This window comes from Oncorhynchus gorbuscha, linkage group LG10 (assembly GCF_021184085.1).
Source record: "Oncorhynchus gorbuscha isolate QuinsamMale2020 ecotype Even-year linkage group LG10, OgorEven_v1.0, whole genome shotgun sequence".
NCBI classification, from domain to species: domain Eukaryota; kingdom Metazoa; phylum Chordata; class Actinopteri; order Salmoniformes; family Salmonidae; genus Oncorhynchus; species Oncorhynchus gorbuscha.
Window position 1 is genome coordinate 932670 of NC_060182.1, and position 20000 is coordinate 952669.

The following is a 20000-nucleotide window of genomic DNA, read 5'->3' on the forward strand; positions in this document are numbered from 1 at the left end:
ACAACATGATAGGTTTAGATACATGATAGGCTTACATTATAGGTTAGATTATACATGATAGGTTTAGATACTACATGATAGGTTTAGGTACATGATAGGTTTAGATACTACATGATAGGCTTAGATCCTACATGATAGGTTTAGATACAACATTATAGGTTTAGATACATGATGATATGTTTGATAGGTTTAGGTACTACATGATAGGTTTAGATACAACATGATAGGCTTAGATGCATGATAGGTTTAGATACAACATGATAGGTTTAGATACAACATGATAGGCTTAGATACTACATGATAGGTTTAGATACTACATGATAGGTTTAGGTACTACATGATAGGTTTAGGTACTACATGATAGGTTTAGGTACTACATGATAGGCTTAGATACATGATAGGCTTAGATACTACATGATAGGCTTAGATACTACATGATAGGCTTAGATACTACACTTGATACTTAAATCTGTCCTATACAGATATGACAGATTTAACAACCTGGACTACAAATGAAAGTTTATAGCATAGGTCAATATACAAATTTAAGTAATCAATGTTCTTTTATTTTTTCTAAATTGAACCTTTATTTAACTGGGCACGTCAGTTAAGACACCGGCCAAACACGGACGACACTGGGTCAATTGTGCGCCGCCCTGTGGGACTCCCAATCATTGCCAGTTGTGATCCAGCCTGGATCACAACCGGAGAGTTTTGTATCATCAATATCCAGGCCAATACTACAGGATTTTACCATATCATCATCAATATTCAGGCCAATACTACAGGATTTTACCATATCATCATCAATATCCAGGCCAATACTACAGGATTTTACCGTATCATCATCAATATCCAGGCCAATACCTACAGGATCAACCGGAGAGTTTTGCAACTGAAAACGAGAGTTTATTCTGTTCAAATTCAGGTAGATCCCTCCCTGATTTTTGTTCTGTTAGCTTCCGTTTAAAACCTCTAACATATCTCTACAGATTGGTGTCCCACCCGCAGGACAGTTGAGCTAATGTGATTAGCATGAGGTTGTAAGTAACAAGGAGATTTCCCAGGACATAGACGTATCTAATATTGGCAGAATGTTTAACCTCTTGTTAATCTAACTACACTGTCAAATATACAGTAGCTATGACAGTGAAATAATACCATGCTATTGTTTGAGGAGAGTGCACAGTTATCAACTTGAAAAGTTATTAATTAACCAATTAGGCACATTTGGGCAGTCTTGATACAACCTTTTGAACAGAAATGCAATGGTTCATTGGATCAGTCTAAAATATTACGCACACACTGCTGCCATCTAGTGGGCAAAATCTAAATTGCACCTGGCCTGGAATAATACATCATGGTCTTTCTCTTGCATTTCAAAGATGATGGTACAAAATTCAAAAGGCACTCGCACATCTGAGCAATCTTATTTGCAGGTGCATGGCAACAGTATCTGCCTAACGGCCATCGTCAAGAGCTCTGGAGAAGGCTGTGAGGCCGAGACGTAAGCTTATTAAAGATCAGTGATACTATCAAGAGCAGTGTGTGGTTTCCTTTTTCCTACAAAGATAATGGTACAAAAAACATTTCTCTCCTATGTATTATCTTTTACCAGATCTAATGTGTTAAATTCTCCTACATTAATTTCACATTTCCACAAACTTCAAAGTGTTTCTTTTCAGATGGTATCAATAATATACATGTCCTTGCTTCAGGTCCTGAGCTACAGGCAGTTAGATTTGGGAATGTCATTTTAGGTGAAAATTGGAAAAAAGGGTCTGTAACAGAATCGGTGGAATGAAAATACCCCTGATTAGTACTAGACTCAAAATCTGATCCTTTGATTGGGTGATCAACATATATATTCATGCTGCAAAAACTCTGATAGGTTGGAGTTTATGAAGTTGTCATAATTACTGTGTAAGTCTATGGAAGGGGGTGAGAACTAAGAGCCTCCTAGGTTTGTTATTGAAGTCAATGTACCCAGAGGAGGATGGAAGCTAGCTGTCCTCCGGCTACACCATGGTGCTACCCTACAGAGTGCTGTTGTAGACCTTCATTACAAAACAGTCTGTTTTAATCAATTATCTGCTGACGTGAATATATTCAGTATAGTTTTATCTAAAAATGATATATATTTTTAATGTTTCACTATTTACATTTTGATGAAATTCAATGAGGCTGATGCTCCTCCCCTTCTTCCTCTGTGAAGCCTCGCTGACCATCAGTGACAGCTCTGACATTACGTCATTCCCAACACCATTTCGGAAGGCTCCGTACACCCCCAGTGCTCCAAGGTCTCCAAGGTGACAGGTATACCGGTGTTCTAGGAGCAGCTTGGTGATCCCATCTCTCCTGGAAGTTGTGCGTATTATGCCGGGTCAACACGACCAGGGTGAGATTCCACCTCTCTGACACGCACGCATGCACACACATTCACACCACACATGGTATTAATAGAGATCATCCGGATCCCCCAACCATGTGACAGAAGACAGGAGGCAGGAGACAAAATACAAAAGACATGAGGCAGGAGACAGGAGACAGGAGACAGGAGACATGAGGCAGGAGACAGGAGACATGAGAGAGAAGACAGGAGACAGGAGGTAGGAGATAGGAGGCAAGAGACAGGAGGCAGGAGACAAAATACAAAAGACAGGAGGCAGGAGACATGAGGAAGGAGACATGAGGCAGGAGACAGGAGGCAGGAGACAGGAGACAGGAGACAGGAGACAGGAGACATGAGGCAGGAGGCAGGAGACAGGAGACAGGAGACAGGAGACATGAGGCAGGAGACAGGAGAGAAAAGACAGGAGGCAGGAGACAGGAGGCAGGAGACAGGAGGCAGGAGACAGGAGAGGAGACAGGAGACAAAATACAAAAGACAGGAGGCAGGAGACAGGAGACATGAGGCAGGAGACAGGAGAGAAAAGACAGGAGGCAGGAGACAGGAGGCAGGAGACAGGAGGCAGGAGACAGGAGGCAGGAGACAAAATACAAAAGACAGGAGGCAGGAGACAGGAGACATGAGGCAGGAGACAGGAGGCAGGAGACAGGACAGGAGGCAGGAGACAGGAGACAGGAGGCAGGAGGCTGGAGACAGGAGGAAGGAGGCAGGAGACAAAATACAAAAGACAGGAGGCAGGAGACAGGAGACATGAGACATGAGGCAGGAGACAGGAGAGAAAAGACAGGAGGCAGGAGACAGGAGACAGGAGACAGGATAGAAAAGACAGGAGGCAGGAGACAGGAGATAGGAGACAAAAGACAGGAGGCAGGAGACAGGAGACAGGAGGCAGGAGACAGGAGACAAAAGACAGGAGGCAGGAGACAAAATACAAAAGAGACAGGAGGAGGCAGGAGGCAGGAGGCAGGAGACAGGAGACAGGAGACAGGAGGCAGGAGACAGGAGACAGGAGGCAGAGACAGGAGGCAGGAGACAGGAGGCAGGAGACAGGAGACAGGAGGAGACAGGAGAGAAAGGGAGACAGGAGGCAGGAGACAGGAGGCAGGAGACAAAATACAAAAGACAGGAGGCAGGACAGGAGACAGGAGACAGGAGACAGGAGGCAGGAGGAGGCAGGAGACAGGAGACAGGAGACAGGAGGCAGGAGACAGGAGACAGGAGACAGGAGACAGGAGACAGGAGACAGGAGGCAGGAGACAGGAGGCAGGAGACAGGAGGCAGGAGACAGGAGAGAAAAGACAGGAGGCAGGAGACAGGAGACAGGAGACAGGAGACAGGAGACAGGAGACAGGAGGCAGGAGGCAGGAGACAGGAGACAGGAGGCAGGAGACAGGAGGTAGGAGTCAGGAAGCAGGAGACAGGAGACAGGAGACAGGAGACAGGAGGCAGGAGGCAGGAGACAGGAGGCAGGAGACAGGAGACAGGAGAGAAAAGACAGGAGGCAGGAGACAGGAGACAGGAGGCAGGAGGCAGGAGACAGGAGGTAGGAGTCAGGAAGCAGGAGACAGGAGACAGGAGACAGGAGACAGGAGGCAGGAGACGGGAGACGGGAGACAGGAGGCAGGAGACAGGAGGCAGGAGACAGGAGACAGGAGGCAGGAGGCAGGAGGCAGGAGACAGGAGGCAGGAGACAGGCATGTACTGAAGTGTTTAATAAATAACAGCATCATCATCAACAACAACAAAAAGTTGAATTCATGATGTACAGTGCCTTCAAATGGTATTCAGACCCCTTGACCTTTTCCACGTTTTGTTACTTTACAGCCTTACACTAAAATGTATTAAATAGTTTTCCCCCTCATCAATCTACACACAATACCCCGTAATGACAAAGAGAAAATCGTTTTTTATAAATTGTTGCTAATTTACATTTAAAAAATGAAATATAAATAAATCACATTTAAGTAAGTTTTCAGACCCTTTACTTGTGCTTAGGGTCATTGTCCTGTTGGAAGGTGAATCTTCGCCCCAGTCTGAGGTCCTGAGCGCTCTGGAGCAGGTTTTCATTAAGGATCTCTCTGCACTTTGCTCCGTTCATATTTCCCTGGATCCTGACTAGTCTCCCAGTCCCTGCCGCTGAAAAACATCCCCATAGCATGATGATGCCACCACATTTCACCTTAGGGATGGTGCCAGGTTTCCTCCAGACGTGACGCTTGGCATTCAGGCCAAAGAGTTAAATCTTGGTTTCATCAGACCAGAGAATCTTGTTTCTCATGGTCTGAGAGTCTGTAGGTGTCTTTTGGCAAACTCCAAGTGGACTGTCATGTGCCTTTTACTGAGGAGTGGCTTCTGTCTGGCCACTCTACCATAAAGGCCTGATTGGTGGAGTGCTGCAGAGATGGTTGTCCTTCTGGAAGGTTCTCCCATCTCCACAGAGGAACTCTGGAGCTCTGTCAGAGTGACCATCGGGTTCTTGGTCACCTCCCTGACCAAGGCCCTTCTTTCCTGATTGCTTAGTTAGGCCGGGCGGCCAGCTCTAGGAAGAGTCTTGGTGGTTCCATTTCGAGTCTCATATCAAAGGGTATGAATACTTATGTAAATAAGGTATTTCTGTTGTGAATTTTAATACATTTGCAAAAATGTCTACAAACCTGTTTTCGCTTTGTCATTATGGGGTATTGTGTGTTGTTAGATGAGCAATTTATTTTATTTGAATAATTTTCGAATAAGGCTGTGACGTAAGAAAATGTTGAAAAGTCATGGGGTCTGAGTAGTTACCGAAGGCACTGTATATATACACTTATTTAATATATATTCCACTGTATAAACTATAAATATGACATGCAGTCCTCATAAGTTAGAAGAACCAGAAATCTGACTGAGGTAGGGAGAGGGGAAGGGGCTGGTCGGATACAGGTGAGTGTGTCTGTGTGTGGGAGTGTGTCTGTGTGTGGGAGAGGGGAAGGGGCTGGTCGGATACAGGTGAGTGTGTCTGTGTGTGGGAGTGTGTCTGTGTGTGGGAGAGGGGAAGGGGCTGGTCGGATACAGGTGAGTGTGTCTGTGTGTGGGAGTGTGTCTGTGTGTGGGAGAGGGGAAGGGGCTGGTCGGATACAGGGGAGTGTGTCTGTGTGTGGGAGAGGGGAAGGGGCTGGTCGGATACAGGGGAGTGTGTCTGTGTGTGGGAGTGTGTCTGTGTGTGGGAGTGTGTCTGTGTGTGGGAGTGTGTCTGTGTGTGGGAGTGTGTCTGTGTGTGGGAGTGTGTCTGTGTGTGGGAGTGTGTCTGTGTGTGGGAGTGTGTCTGTGTGTGGGAGTGTGTCTGTATGTGTGGGAGTGTGTCTGTATGTGTGGGAGTGTGTCTGTGTGTGTGGGAGTGGAGTCTAACACTACAATACATCCGTAGTGGCTGTTTCAAGGTTGTTTTCTGACTGTGCAATCGGTGTTTGTTTGTGTGTGTGTGTATATATATGGGTCCATAGTCCTAGGTTGAGAGGTCAGTGCCTCCAGGACTTGCGGCTGAGGACACACACACACGCTGCGTTGATGCGTATCAGCCTCCACGCCGTCTGCTCCTTGGACTTGGTGAGCGCGCGCACGTACGTGTGCGTGTTGGTGCAGTACGAGTTCCAGTGACGGCTGTCGATGCCGCGGCACCCTGCTTTAGAAATGCCTCCACTGGCCCCTCCCCCAGCCCCAGCTCCGCCCCCCGGGGGTGTGGCCACGCGGCAGGTGGTCTCGTAGAAGAACTGTCTCTTACGGACGTTGTCTATCTTCACCTCTGGCAGAACCTCCACCTCGTTGCCGGCGATGTCTGTGGCCTTGGTCAGGTTCCCCAACCACACGCTGATGCTGTCGCACACGGAGTACTCCCCCCTGTGCATAGGCTGCCCCCCCGCTCTCCGCCTCACCCTCACTCCCCCATCCCTCACCCCTTCCTCCTCATCCCCTGTCTCCCCCCCTAGGGTGTGGTGAGAGGGGGGTACGTCGCTGAAGACGACGCGTGATGAGGTGCGGTACTTCCGCTTGCTGAACAGTTTGGGGTCCACCTCAGGGATGGAGGGGGAAGAGGAGGAGTCTGTCTCAGAGTGGCCCAGGGAACAACTCCTGTCCTGGGGTAGAGAGGCTGGTCTGTGGGCCTGTCTGGTCCGGCTGGGTCTCTGCTGAGTATCCCTGTCTGCTGCTGGCTGCTCCTGCTGAGGTGACACTGACAGGCGGGCCATCCTCTGTAGTTCTGCTCTGCCATTGGCTGCTGTGTGGTGTTCTGCTCTGCCATTGGCTGCTGTGTGCTGTTCTGCTCTGCCATTGGCTGCTGTGTGGTGTTCTGCACTGTGGTTGGCAGCCACCGGGCCCAGGGCCCCTTCCATGTTCAGTACAGCCTGGATGCCAATGAGCAGGAGCACCAACAGCAACGACCTCATGGGCACACGTCCTGTCAACAACAACACAAGTCATGTCAACAACAACACACGTCCTGTCAACAACAACACAAGTCCTGTCAACAACAACACACGTCCTGTCAACAACAACACACGTCCTGTCAACAACAACACACGTCATGTCAACAACAACACACGTCCTGTCAACAACAACACACGTCCTGTCAACAACAACACACGTCCTGTCAACAACAACACACGTCCTGTCAACAACAACACACGCCCTGTCAACAACAACACACGTCCTGTCAACAACAACACACGTCATGTCAACAACAACACACGTCCTGTCAACAACAACACACGTCATGTCAACAACAACACACGTCATGTCAACAACAACACACGTCATGTCAACAACAACACACGTCCTGTCAACAACAACACACGTCATGTCAACAACAACACACGTCCTGTCAACAACAACACACGTCATGTCAACAACAACACACGTCATGTCAACAACAACACACGTCCTGTCAACAACAACAACACACGTCCTGTCAACAACAACACACATCCTGTCAACAACAACACACGTCCTGTCAACAACAACACACGTCATGTCAACAACAACACACGTCCTGTCAACAACAACACACGTCCTGTCAACAACAACACACGTCCTGTCAACAACAACACATGTCCTGTCAACAACAACACACGTCATGTCAACAACAACACACGTCCTGTCAACAACAACACATGTCCTGTCAACAACACACATCCTGTAAACAACAACACATGTCCTGTCAACAACACACATCCTGTAAACAATAGCAACACAAGACCTGTCAACAACAACACACGCTGTCAACCCCAACACACCCTGTCAACAACAACACACGTCCTGTCAACAACAACACATGTCCTGTCAACAACACACATCCTGTAAACAATAGCAACACAAGACCTGTCAACAACAACACACATCCTGTCAACAATAACACACCCTGTCAACCCCAACACACCCTGTCAACAACAACACATGTCCTGTCAACAACACACATCCTGTAAACAATAGCAACACAAAACCTGTCAACAACAACATTCCCTGTCAACAACAACACACCCTGTCAACAACAACACACGTCCTGTCAACAATAACAACACACGTCCTGTCAACAATAACACATGTCCTGTCAACAACAACACACGTCCTGTCAACAACAACACACGTCCTGTCAACAACAACACACGCCCTGTCAACCCCAACACACCCTGTCAACAACAACACACGTCCTGTCAACAACACACATCCTGTAAACAATAGCAACACAAGACCTGTCAACAACAACATACCCTGTCAACAACAACACACCCGGTCAACCCCAACACACCCTGTCAACAACAACACACGTCCTGTCAACAACACATCCTGTAAACAACAGCAACACAAAACCTGTCAACAACAACATTCCCTGTCAACAACACACCCTGTCAACAACAACACACGTCCTGTCAACAACAACACACGACCTGTCAACAACAACACACGTCCTGTCAACAACAACACACAACCTGTCAACAACAACACACCCTGTCAACAACAACACACCCTGTCAACAACAACACACGTCCTGTCAACAATAACAAAACATGTCCTGTCAACAACAACACACGTCCTGTCAACAACAACCCACGTCCTGTCAACAATAACAAAACATTTCCTGTCAACAACAACACACGTCCTGTCAACAACAACCCACGTCCTGTCAACAATAACAAAACATGTCCTGTCAACAACAACACACGTCCTGCAAACAACAACACACGTCCTGTCAACAACAACACACGTCCTGTCAACAACAACACACGTCCTGTCAACAACAACACACGTCCTGTCAACAACAACACACGTCCTGTCAACAACAACACACGTCATGTCAACAACAACACACGTCCTGTCAACAACAACACACGTCCTGTCAACAACAACACACGTCCTGTCAACAACAACACACGTCATGTCAACAACAACACATGTCCTGTCAACAACAACACATGTCCTGTCAACAACACACATCCTGTAAACAACAACACATGTCCTGTCAACAACACACATCCTGTAAACAATAGCAACACAAGACCTGTCAACAACAACACACGCTGTCCTGTCAACAACACACGTCCTGTCAACAACAACACACGACCTGTCAACAACAACACACGTCCTGTCAACAACAACACACAACCTGTCAACAACAACACACCCTGTCAACAACAACACACCCTGTCAACAATAACAAAACATGTCCTGTCAACAATAACAAAACATGTCCTGTCAACAACAACACACGTCCTGTCAACAACAACCCACGTCCTGTCAACAATAACAAAACATGTCCTGTCAACAACAACACACGTCCTGTCAACAACAACCCACGTCCTGTCAACAACAACCCACGTCCTGTCAACAACAACACACGTCCTGTCAACAACAACACACGTCCTGTCAACAACAACACACGTCCTGTCAACAACAACACACGTCCTGTCAACAACAACACACGTCCTGTCAACAACAACACACGTCCTGTCAACAACAACACACGTCCTGTCAACAACAACACACGTCCTGTCAACAACAACACACGTCCTGTCAACAACAACACATGTCCTGTCAACAACAACACACGTCATGTCAACAACAACACATGTCCTGTCAACAACACACATCCTGTAAACAACAACACATGTCCTGTCAACAACACACATCCTGTAAACAATAGCAACACAAGACCTGTCAACAACAACACACGCTGTCAACCCCAACACACCCTGTCAACAACAACACACGTCCTGTCAACAACAACACATGTCCTGTCAACAACACATCCTGTAAACAATAGTCAAGACCTGTCAACAACAACACACGTCCTGTCAACAATAACACACCCTGTCAACCCCAACACACCCTGTCAACCCCAACACACCCTGTCAACAACAACACATGTCCTGTCAACAAAACATGTCCTGTCAACACGCCCACGTCCTGCAAACAACAACACACGCCCTGTCAACAACAACACACGCCCTGTCAACAACAACACACGTCCTGTCAACAACAACACACGTGTCAACAACAACACACGCCCTGTCAACAACAACACACGTCCTGTCAACAACAACACACGTCCTGTCAACAACAACACACGTCATGTCAACAACAACACACGCCCTGTCAACAACAACACACGTCCTGTCAACAACAACACATGTCCTGTCAACAACAACACACGCATGTCAACAACAACACACGTCCTGTCAACAACAACACATGTCCTGTCAACAACAACACACCCTGTCAACAACAACACATGTCCTGTCAACAACAACACACCCTGTCAACAACAACACCTGTAAACAACAACACATGTCCTGTCAACAACACACATCCTGTAAACAATAGCAACACAAGACCTGTCAACAACAACACACGCTGTCAACAACAAGACCTGTCAACAACAACACACCCTGTCAACAACAACACATGTCCTGTCAACAACAACAACACAAGACCCTGTCAACAACAACACACCCTGTCAACAATAACACACCCTGTCAACAACAACAACAACAACACATGTCCTGTCAACAACACATCCTGTAAACAATAGCAACACAAAACCTGTCAACAACAACATTCCCTGTCAACAACAACACCCCTGTCAACAACAACACACGTCCTGTCAACAACAACACACGACCTGTCAACAACAACACATGTCCTGTCAACAACAACACACGTCCTGTCAACAACAACACACCCTGTCAACAACAACACACGTCCTGTCAACAACAACACACGTCCTGTCAACAACAACAAAACATGTCCTGTCAACAACAACACACAATAGCAACACAAGACCTGTCAACAACAACAACACACCCGGTCCCCCCAACACACCCTGTCAAACAACAACACGTCCTGTCAACAACACATCCTGTAACAAAACAACACAAAACCTGTCAACAACAACATTCCCTGTCCAACACACCCTGTCAACAACAACACACGTCCTGTCAACAACAACATACGTCCTGTCAACAACAACACACGACCTGTCAACAACAACACACCTGTCAACAACAACACACCCTGTCAACAACAACACACCCTGTCAACAACAACACATGTCCTGTCCTGTCAACAACAACACACGTCCTGTCAACAACAACCCAAGTCCTGTCAACAATAACAAAACATGTCCTGTCAACAACAACACACGTCCTGCAAACAACAACACACGTCCTGTCAACAACAACACACGTCCTGTCAACAACAACACACTCCCTGTCAACAACAACACATGTCCTGTCAACAACACACATCCTGTAAACAATAGCAACACAAGACCTGTCAACAACAACATACCCTGTCAACAACACACCCTGTCAACCCCAACACACCCTGTCAACAACACACCCTGTCAACAACAACACACGTCCTGTCAACAACACACATCCTGTAAACAATAGCAACACAAAACCTGTCAACAACAACATTCCCTGTCAACAACAACACACGTCCTGTCAACAACAACACACGTCCTGTCAACAACAACACACGTCCTGTCAACAACAACACACCCTGTCAACAACAACACACGCCCTGTCAACAACAACACACGTCCTGTCAACAACAACACATGTCCTGTCAACAACACACATCCTGTAAACAACAACACATGTCCTGTCAACAACAACACACGTCCTGTCAACAACAACACACGTCCTGTCAACAACAACACACGCCCTGTCAACAACAACACACGTCCTGTCAACAACTCTCTCGATCACTCTCTCCCTCCATCCCTCTCAACACCGTTCAACACGGTTCAACACGGTTCCACACGGTTCAACACTGTTCAACACCGTTCAACACGATTCAACACGGTTCAACACCGTTCAACACCGTTCAACACGGTTCAACACTGTTCAACACCGTTCAACATGGTTCAACACCGTTCAACACCGTTCAACACCGTTCAACACGATACAACACCGTTCAACACCGTTCAACATGGTTCAACACCGTTCAACACCGTTCAACACCGTTCAACACCGATCAACATGGTTCAACACCGTTCAACACCGTTCAACACGGTTCAACACCGTTCAACATGGTTCAACACCGTTCAACACCGTTCAACATGGTTCAACACCGCTTCAACATGGTTCAACACCGTGTTCAACATGGTTCAACACCATTCAACACAGTTCAACACAGCTCAACACCGTTCAACACGGTTCAACACGGTTCAACATGGTTCAACACCGTTCAACACGTTTCAACACTGTTCAACACGGTTCAACACCGTTCAACACCGTTCAACACCGTTCAACACGGTTCAACACGGTTCAACACCGTTCAACACCGTTCAACACCGTTCAACATGGTTCAACACCGTTCAACACCGTTCAACACGGTTCAACACGGTTCAACACGGTTCAACACGGTTCAACACTGTTCAACACTGCTCAACACCGTTCAACATGGTTCAACATGGTTCAACACGGTTCAACACAGTTCAACACGGTTCAACACCGTTCAACACGGTTCAACACGGTTCAACATGGTTCAACACCGTTCAACACGATTCAACACAGTTCAACACGATTCAACACAGTTCAACACGATTCAACACCATTCAACATGGTTCAACACGGTTCAACATGGTTCAACACCGTTCAACATGGTTCAACATGGTTCAACACCGTTCAACATGGTTCAACACTGTTCAACATGGTTCAACATGGTTCAACACCGTTCAACATGGTTCAACACGGTTCAACACGGTTCAACATGGTTCAACACCATTCAACATGGTTCAACATGGTTCAACACCGTTCAACATGGTTCAACACGGTTCAACACCGTTCAACACGGTTCAACACGGTTCAACATGGTTCAACACCGTTCAACATGGTTCAACATGGTTCAACACCGTTCAACATGGTTCAACACCGTTCAACACCGTTCAACACGGTTCAACACAGTTCAACACGGTTCAACACGATTCAACACCGTTCAACATGGTTCAACACCGTTCAACACGGTTCAACACAGTTCAACACGGTTCAACACAGTTCAACACGGTTCAACACCATTCAACATGGTTCAACATGGTTCAACACCGTTCAACATGGTTCAACACCGTTCAACACTGTTCAACACTGTTCAACACGGTCAACACGATTCAATACGGTTCAACACCGTTCAACAAAGTTCAACACCGTTCAACACGGTTCAACACGGTTCAACACGGTTCAACACCGTTCAACACCGTTCAACACGATTCAACACGGTTCAACACCGTTCAACACTGTTCAACACTGTTCAACACGGTTCAACACGGTTCAACACCGTTCAACATGGTTCAACACCGTTCAACACGGTTCAACACCGTTCAACACCGTTCAACACCGTTCAACACCGTTCAACACGATTCAACACGATACAACACCGTTCAACACCGTTCAACATGGTTCAACACCGTTCAACACCGTTCAACACCGTTCAACACCGTTCAACATGGTTCAACACCGTTCAACACAATTCAACACAATTCAACACCGTCCAACTTCGTTCAACACGATTCAACACGATTCAACACCGTTCAACATGGTTCAACACGGTTCAACACCGTTCAACATGGTTCAACACCGCTCAACATGGTTCAACACCGCTCAACACTGTTCAACATGGTTCAACACCATTCAACACAGTTCAACACAGCTCAACACCGTTCAACACGGTTCAACACGGTTCAACACGGTTCAACACCGTTCAACACGTTTCAACACTGTTCAACACCGTTCAACATGGTTCAACACCGTTCAACACCGTTCAACACGGTTCAACACCGTTCAACACGATTCAACACGGTTCAACACCGTTCAACATGGTTCAACACCAACACGTTCAACACGGTTCAACACGGTTCAACACGGTTCAACACTGTTCAACACCGTTCAACACTGTTCAACACTGCTCAACACCGTTCAACATGGTTCAACATGGTTCAACACGGTTCAACACAGTTCAACACGGTTCAACACCGTTCAACACGGTTCAACACGGTTCAACATGGTTCAACACCGTTCAACACGATTCAACACAGTTCAACACCGTTCAACACGATTCAACACAGTTCAACACGGTTCAACACGATTCAACACAGTTCAACACCGTTCAACATTCAACACGATTCAACATGGTTCAACACAGTTCAACATGGTTCAACACCGTTCAACATGGTTCAACATGGTTCAACACCGTTCAACATGGTTCAACATGGTTCAACACCGTTCAACATGGTTCAACACTGTTCAACATGGTTCAACATGGTTCAACACGGTTCAACACGGTTCAACACATGGTTCAACACCATTCAACATGGTTCAACACGGTTCAACACCGTTCAACATGGTTCAACACAGTTCAACACCGTTCAACATGGTTCAACACGGTTCAACATGGTTCAACACGGTTCAACATGGTTCAACATGGTTCAACACCGTTCAACATGGTTCAACACCGTTCAACATGGTTCAACACCGTTCAACACGGTTCAACACAGTTCAACATGGTTCAACACGATTCAACACCGTTCAACATGGTTCAACACCGTTCAACACGGTTCAACACAGTTCAACACGGTTCAACACAGTTCAACACGGTTCAACACCATTCAACATGGTTCAACATGGTTCAACACCGTTCAACATGGTTCAACACCGTTCAACACTGTTCAACACTGTTCAACACGGTCAACACGATTCAACACGGTTCAACACCGTTCAACAAAGTTCAACACTGTTCAAACATGGTTCAACACTGTTCAACACCGTTCAACACTGTTCAACACCGTTCAACATGGTTCAACACTGTTCAACACGGTTCAACACCATTCAACATGGTTCAACCCCGTTCAAAACCGTTCAACATGGTTCAACACCATTCAACATGATTCAACACGGTCAACACCGTTCAACACTGTTCAACACCGTTCAACACTGTTCAACACCGTTCAACATGGTTCAACACCGTTCAACATGGTTCAACACCGCTCAACACAACACGGTTCAACACACCGTTCAACACTGTTCAACACCGTTTCAACACCGGTTCAACACTGTTCAACACCGTTCAACACGGTTCAACATGGTTCAACACCGTTCAACACGGTTCAACATGGTTCAACACCGTTCAACAAAGTTCAACACTGTTCAACATGGTTCAACACTGTTCAACACCGTTCAACACTGTTCAACACCGTTCAACATGGTTCAACACTGTTCAACACGGTTCAACACCATTCAACATGGTTCAACCCCGTTCAAAACCGTTCAACATGGTTCAACACCATTCAACATGATTCAACACGGTCAACACCGTTCAACACTGTTCAACACCGTTCAACACTGTTCAACACGGTTCAACACCGTTCAACACGGTTCAACACCGTTCAACACAACACCGTTCAACACCGTTCAACACTGTTCAACACTGTTCAACACCGTTCAACACTGTTCAACACTGTTCAACACTGTTCAACACCGTTCAACACGGTTCAACACGGTTCAACACCGTTCAACACGGTTCAACATGGTTCAACACCGTTCAACATGGTTCAACATGGTTCAACACCGTTCAACACGGTTCAACACGGTTCAACACCGTTCAACACTGTTCAACACGGTTCAACATGGTTCAACACCGTTCAACACAGTTCAACACGGTTCAACATGGTTCAACACCGTTCAACATGGTTCAACACCGTTCAACATGGTTCAACACCGTTCAACACGGTTCAACACGATTCAACACAGTTCAACACGGTTCAACACGATTCAACACGATTCAACACCGTTCAACACCGTTCAACACGGTTCAACACCGTTCAACACGGTTCAACACCGTTCAACATGGTTCAACACCGTTCGACATGGTTCAACACGGTTCAACACAGTTCAACATGGTTCAAAACCGTTCAACATGGTTCAACATGGTTCAACACCGTTCAACATGTTTCAACACCGTTCAACACCGTTCAACACAGTTCAACACCGTCAACACCGTCAACATGGTTCAACACGATTCAACACCGTTCAACATGGTTGAACACAATTCAACACTGTTCAACACGGTTGAACACGATTCAACACCGTTCAACACTTGTTCAACACCGTTCAACACCGTTCCACAACACGGTTGAACACGATTCAACACCGTTCAACACCGTTCAACACTGTTCAACACCGTTCAACATGGTTCAACACCGTTCAACACGATTCAACACGGTTCAACACCGTTCAACACTGGTTCAACACCGTTCAACACCGCTTCAACATGGTTCAACACCGTTCAACACCGGATGGTTCAACACCGTTCAACATGGTTCAACACCGTTCAACATGGTTCAACATCGTTCAACACTGTTCAACACGGTTCAACACCGTTCAACACTGTTCAACACGGTTCAACACCGTTCAACATGGTTCAACACCGTTCAACATGGTTCAACACCGTTCAACATGGTTCAACACCGTTCAACACGATTCAACATGGTTCAACCCCGTTCAACACCGTTCAACATGATTCAACACCGTTCAACATGATTCAACACGGTTCAACACCGTTCAACATGGTTCAACACCGTTCAACACTGTTCAACAAGTTTCAACACCGTTCAACATGGTTCAACACGGTTCAACACAGTTCAGCATGGTTCAACACCGTTCAACACGATTCAACACAGTTCAACACGTTTCAACACGATTCAACACCGTTCAACACCGTTCAACATGGTTCAACACAGTTCAACATGGTTCAACACCGTTCAACACTGTTCAACACCGTTCAACACGGTTCAACACGGTTCAACACGATTCAACACGGTTCAACACGGTTCAACACAACACGGTTCAACACCGTTCAACACCGTTCAACACCGTTCAACACTGTTCAACACTGTTCAACACCGTTCAACACCGTTCAACACCGTTCAACATGGTTCAACACCGTTCAACACTGGTTCAACACCGTTCAACATGGTTCAACACCGTTCAACACGGTTCAACACTGTTCAACACCGTTCAACACTGTTCAACACCATTCAACACGGTTCAACATGGTTCAACACCGTTCAACACGGTTCAACACAGTTCAACATGGTTCAACACCGTTCAACATGGTTCAACATGGTTCAGCACCATTCAACACGGTTCAACACAGTTCAACACGGTTCAACACAGTTCACGGTTCAACACGATTCAACACCGTTCAACATGGTTCAACATCGTTCAACATGGTTCAACACCGTTCAACATGGTTCAACACCGTTCAACATGGTTCAACACCGGTTCAACACCGTTCAACACGGTTCAACACCATTCAACATGGTTCAACATGGTTCAACACCGTTCAACATGGTTCAACACCGTTCAACACGGTTCAACACAGTTCAACACGGTCAACACCGTTCAACATGGTTCAACACCGTTCAACACTGTTCAACACCGTTCAACACTGTTCAACACGGTTCAACACCGTTCAACATGGTTCAACACCGTTCAACACGGTTCAACACCGTTCAACACCGTTCAACACTGTTCAACACCGTTCAACACTGTTCAACACCGTTCAACACTGTTCAACACTGTTCAACACTGTTCAACACCGTTCAACACCGTTCAACACGGTTCAACACGGTTCAACACCGTTCAACATGGTTCAACACCGTTCAACACGGTTCAACATGGTTCAACACCGTTCAACACGGTTCAACACCGTTCAACACTGTTCAACACTGTTCAACACGGTTCAACATGGTTCAACACCGTTCAACACAGTTCAACATGGTTCAACATGGTTCAACACCGTTCAACACCGTTCAACATGGTTCAACACCGTTCAACATGGTTCAACACGGTTCAACATGGTTCAACATGGTTCAACACCGTTCAACACGGTTCAACACGATTCAACACAGTTCAACACGGTTCAACACGATTCAACACCGTTCAACACGGTTCAACATGGTTCAACACCGTTCAACATGGTTCAACATGGTTCAACACCGTTCGACATGGTTCAACACCGTTCAACATGGTTCAAAACCGTTCAACACAGTTCAACACAGTTCAACACCGTTCAACACCGTTCAACACGGTTCAACACCGTTCAACACGGTTCAACACGATTCAACACGGTTCAACACGGTTCAACACCGTTCAACACCGTTCAACACTGTTCAACACCGTTCAACACTGTTCAACACTGTTCAACACCATTCAACACGGTTCAACATGGTTCAACACCGTTCAACACAGTTGAACACGGTTCAACACGATTCAACACCATTCAACATGGTTCAACATGGTTCAACACCGTTCAACACGGTTCAACACAGTTCAACATGGTTCAACATCATTCAACATGGTTCAACATGGTTCAACACCGTTCAACATGTTTCAACACCGTTCAACACCGTTCAACACAGTTCAACACCGTCAACACCGTTCAACATGGTTCAACACCGTTCAACACCGTTCAACACAATTCAACACTGTTCAACACGGTTGAACACGATTCAACACCGTTCAACACCGTTCCACACCGTTCAACACGGTTGAACACCGTTCCACACCGTTCAACACCGTTCCACACCGTTCAACACCGTTCAACACCGTTCAACACCGTTCAACACCGTTCAACACTGTTCAACACTGTTCAACACCGTTCAACATGGTTCAACACCGTTCAACACGATTCAACACGGTTCAACACCGTTCAACACTGTTCAACACCGTTCAACACTGTTCAACACCGTTCGACACCGTTCAACACGGTTCAACATGGTTCAACACCGTTCAACATGGTTCAACACCGTTCAACATGGTTCAACACCGTTCAACATGGTTCAACACCGTTCAACACTGTTCAACACGGTTCAACACCGTTCAACACTGTTCAACACGGTTCAACACCGTTCAACATGGTTCAACACCGTTCAACATGGTTCAACACCGTTCAACACGATTCAACACGATTCAACACCGTTCAACATGGTTCAACCCCGTTTAACACCGTTCAACATGGTTCAACACGATTCAACACGGTTCAACACCGTTCAACACGGTTCAACACCGTTCAACACCGTTCAACAAGGTTCAACAAGGTTCAACACCGTTCAACATGGTTCAACACGGTTCAACACAGTTCAGCATGGTTCAACACCGTTCAACACGATTCAACACAGTTCAACACGTTTCAACACGATTCAACATGGTTCAACACCGTTCAACATGGTTCAACACAGTTCAACATGGTTCAACACCGTTCAACACTGTTCAACACCGTTCAACACGGTTCAACATGGTTCAACACGATTCAACACGGTTCAACACGGTTCAACACGGTTCAACACCGTTCAACACCGTTCAACACGGTTCAACACTGTTCAACACTGTTCAACACCGTTCAACACCGTTCAACATGGTTCAACATCGTTCAACATGGTTCAACACCGTTCAACATGGTTCAACACCGTTCAACATGGTTCAACACCGTTCAACACGGTTCAACACAGTTCAACATGGTTCAACACCATTCAACATGGTTCAACACCGTTCAACACTGTTCAACACCATTCAACACGGTTCAACATGGTTCAACACCGTTCAACATGGTTCAACATCGTTCAACACGATTCAACACGGTTCAACACGGTTCAACACTGTTCAACATGGTTCAACACCGTTCAACACTGTTCAACACCGTTCAACACGGTTCAACATGGTTCAACACCGTTCAACACGGTTCAACACGGTTCAACATGGTTCAACACCGTTCAACACGGTTCAACACCGTTCAACACGGTTCAACACGGTTCAACACCGTTCAACACCGTTCAACACTGTTCAACACCGTTCAACACCGTCCAACACCGTTCAGCATGGTTCAACACCGTTCAACACCGTTCAACACCGTTCAACACCGTTCAACATGGTTGAACACGATTCAACACCGTTCAACACCGTTCAACACGGTTCAACACCGTTCAACACGGTTCAACACCGTTCAACACGGTTCAACACGGTTCAACACCGTTCAACACGGTTCAACACCGTTCAACACGGTTCAA

At 46.4% G+C, this 20000-nt stretch overlaps 2 protein-coding genes across 3 annotated transcripts in view; both read right to left on the bottom strand.

Moving 5' to 3' along the window:
* The window catches only part of LOC124045442 (plasma membrane calcium-transporting ATPase 3-like), a 461204-nt gene that overhangs the window by 313729 nt on the left and 127475 nt on the right, over positions 1-20000 (bottom strand). The window lies entirely within an intron of this gene.
* LOC124045444 (nerve growth factor-like) overlaps positions 5672-20000 on the bottom strand; it is a 113996-nt gene continuing 99667 nt past the window's right edge. For both annotated transcript variants that reach the window (XM_046364734.1, XM_046364735.1), the window contains one exon: positions 5672-6839. In XM_046364734.1, coding sequence (XP_046220690.1) covers positions 5905-6828 — 924 coding nt within the window. In that variant the 5' untranslated portion in view covers positions 6829-6839 and the 3' untranslated portion in view covers positions 5672-5904. The remainder of the gene's footprint in view (positions 6840-20000) is intronic.